At 60.6% G+C, this 2,094-nt stretch overlaps 2 protein-coding genes across 2 annotated transcripts; one reads left to right on the forward strand and one right to left on the reverse strand.

Annotated features, from left to right (window-relative positions):
- Positions 1 to 41: 41 nt before the first annotated feature.
- On the forward strand, positions 42 to 968 carry SPRG_18654 (hypothetical protein; the record flags this gene model as incomplete). The annotated part of the gene is made up of 3 exons (XM_012358092.1): positions 42 to 124; positions 174 to 623; positions 668 to 968. Coding segments are annotated over 3 exons (834 nt in total), but the record flags the coding sequence as incomplete, so codon positions are not given.
- Positions 969 to 1,311: 343 nt separating this feature from the next.
- SPRG_18655 (hypothetical protein) lies at positions 1,312 to 2,052 on the reverse strand (the record flags this gene model as incomplete). Its single annotated transcript, XM_012358093.1, has 2 exons — positions 1,312 to 1,561; positions 1,862 to 2,052. The coding sequence occupies 2 exons, from the start codon at positions 2,050 to 2,052 to the stop codon at positions 1,312 to 1,314; spliced, it is 441 nt and encodes a 146-aa protein (XP_012213483.1).
- Between the last annotated feature and the right edge of the window lie 42 nt (positions 2,053 to 2,094).

Here is a 2,094-nt window from a genome sequence, read left to right on the forward strand (position 1 = left end):
ACTACACGATCTCCGTCTTCTCGACGGACGAACCGTTCGAGTTTACGGCTGCGCCGGCGCCACCTCTGCACAAACACACGCTGCGCGACCAGTGGACGGGCACGACTGCCGGCGGCTGCCCCAAGTACGACGACAGTGTGCGTTGGTCACCGAGACTGATCGGAATGGCGTAGGTACGGCTCGTTCCTGCACAACCCGCAGTACCAAGTGGTCGTCACGGACACGCTGACGGACGTCGTCATCACACTTGAGGCGCCCGTGCAGTATCCAATCAACCTCCGCTTGGTCCGTGACGGCCAGCGCGTCGGCGCCGTCTCCAAGAAGACACTGCACGCGCAGTCGGGGGAGTACCGCCCGGGCTTTTGCTACATTGAAGTCAAGGACTTGTCGCCGGGCGAGTACACCCTCGTGCCGTCGACGTTCGAGCCCCACTGCATCGGCGCCTTTGTGCTGACGATCGCCGCGTCATCGCCGCAATTCCACGTGTACACACTGCCACCCGAAGGCCATGGCTTGGTCGAAACTCTCGTCGTCGGCAAGTGGAACATGGCGGCGGGCACGGCCGTCGGGTGCTCCAACTTTGGCCGGTACCTCTTGAACCCGCAGTACTTTATCCAGCTCTCGTACGTGGCATCTAAACGTATGCGTTGCTGACGCTGCTGCGTAGAGCGGTGACGCGGCTTTTTCTTCGGCTACGGCCGACGCGATCACCCGTGCCGTCCATCAATTTGGCACTGTACATGTGCGGTCCCAACGGGCAGCTGGACCCGAGTGCCAACCCCACGACGGCAATCGGAACGTCGGGCAATGGCTGCTACACCAACAGTGCGTCCGGCGCGCGGACGCCGCTGCTCACGCTGTCGCCGGGCACGTACGTGGCCATCCCGTCGACCTTTGAGCCGATCCAGGCCGACTTTGACCTTGTCGTTTACTCGGACAACCCCGTCACCATCTCCCGCGTCCGGTAATTTGGGTGCGCACGCGAACCATCGTCTTGATGCATACGCACCGCTGTTAACGCTGCAAATACCATGTTCTTACCGTTCAGGAAAGGACTTGTACGTGTTCTTGACGCTTCATTCGTGAAGCGTCGACGGTCGAGTCGAGTCGCAGCCAGCGACGACAGCCATTGGCGAGGATGCTCAGAAGCACCAGAGCTGCCTCAAACACACTGCCCCAGACATGGATTGAAGTGCGAAGTCGTGCAGCGTCATCCATTTGCGCTTTGACAGAAGCGTCGGGATCGTCGGTGTAGGCGAGCGAGCTCGGGCCATCGGTCGAGGGCACGCCATCGACACAAGCGCGTCATCGCTACGTATGCGAAGCCGTCACACGCCGCTTGCGCCGCATTGTTGCAGCGCGCAAAGTAGTGTACTTGTAGTACACAGGTGGCCCCGGCGCAATCACGCCAAAGATGTGGGTCGCAGCGTACGTCTGGAGCGCGTCGGTGATGTCCAAGAGCGACTTGTTGAACGTCATCACGCCGTCCGTGAGTGCCGCCAAGCGGGTGCCGCGCACGCCATCGTCAGCGTTGGTTGTCGCGGCGTCGACAAGGCGCACCCTTGAGCAGGCCGCGTGTCTTGCGACGGAACGCCCAGTCAGTGGCCCCGATGCGGACGAAGGCGTCGTCGATCAGCAGAACATCCGCGTGCAGCGTCGTTGCGCAAAGGGTGTAGACAAGCACTTCGCTTGGGATCGCTGCGTAGATGAGGTCACTGCCCAACAGACAACTTGAATTATGAGGAAGCGCCCGCAGAGCTTTTATTTTGGAGCATTTTTTCGTAGCTCAAAGTAGGCGTCTACGAGGTGCATGTCGTGGACGTAGTGGAAAGAGACCGAGTCGGGTGCGCAGCAGTCGGACCCGTTTCTCCAGCCAATGCCGATGTGGTCCGAGAACCAGTTTTGCGCGTCGTAGATCGACGCGTAGTTCCAGTGGTCAAAGTCATTGACGTCGTCGGGCCAGTAGTAGACCTGCTCGGGCGAGTACTGGTGGAAGCGCTCGCGGTGCAAACTATCGCGTGTGTCCGTGGGCACGACACCGCGGTGATACATGCAGAACGAGATCGCCCAGTCGTCTGGCACAACCTCGTCCGG

Source organism: Saprolegnia parasitica (assembly GCF_000151545.1).
Source record: "Saprolegnia parasitica CBS 223.65 unplaced genomic scaffold supercont2.1360, whole genome shotgun sequence".
NCBI lineage: Eukaryota > Oomycota > Saprolegniomycetes > Saprolegniales > Saprolegniaceae > Saprolegnia > Saprolegnia parasitica.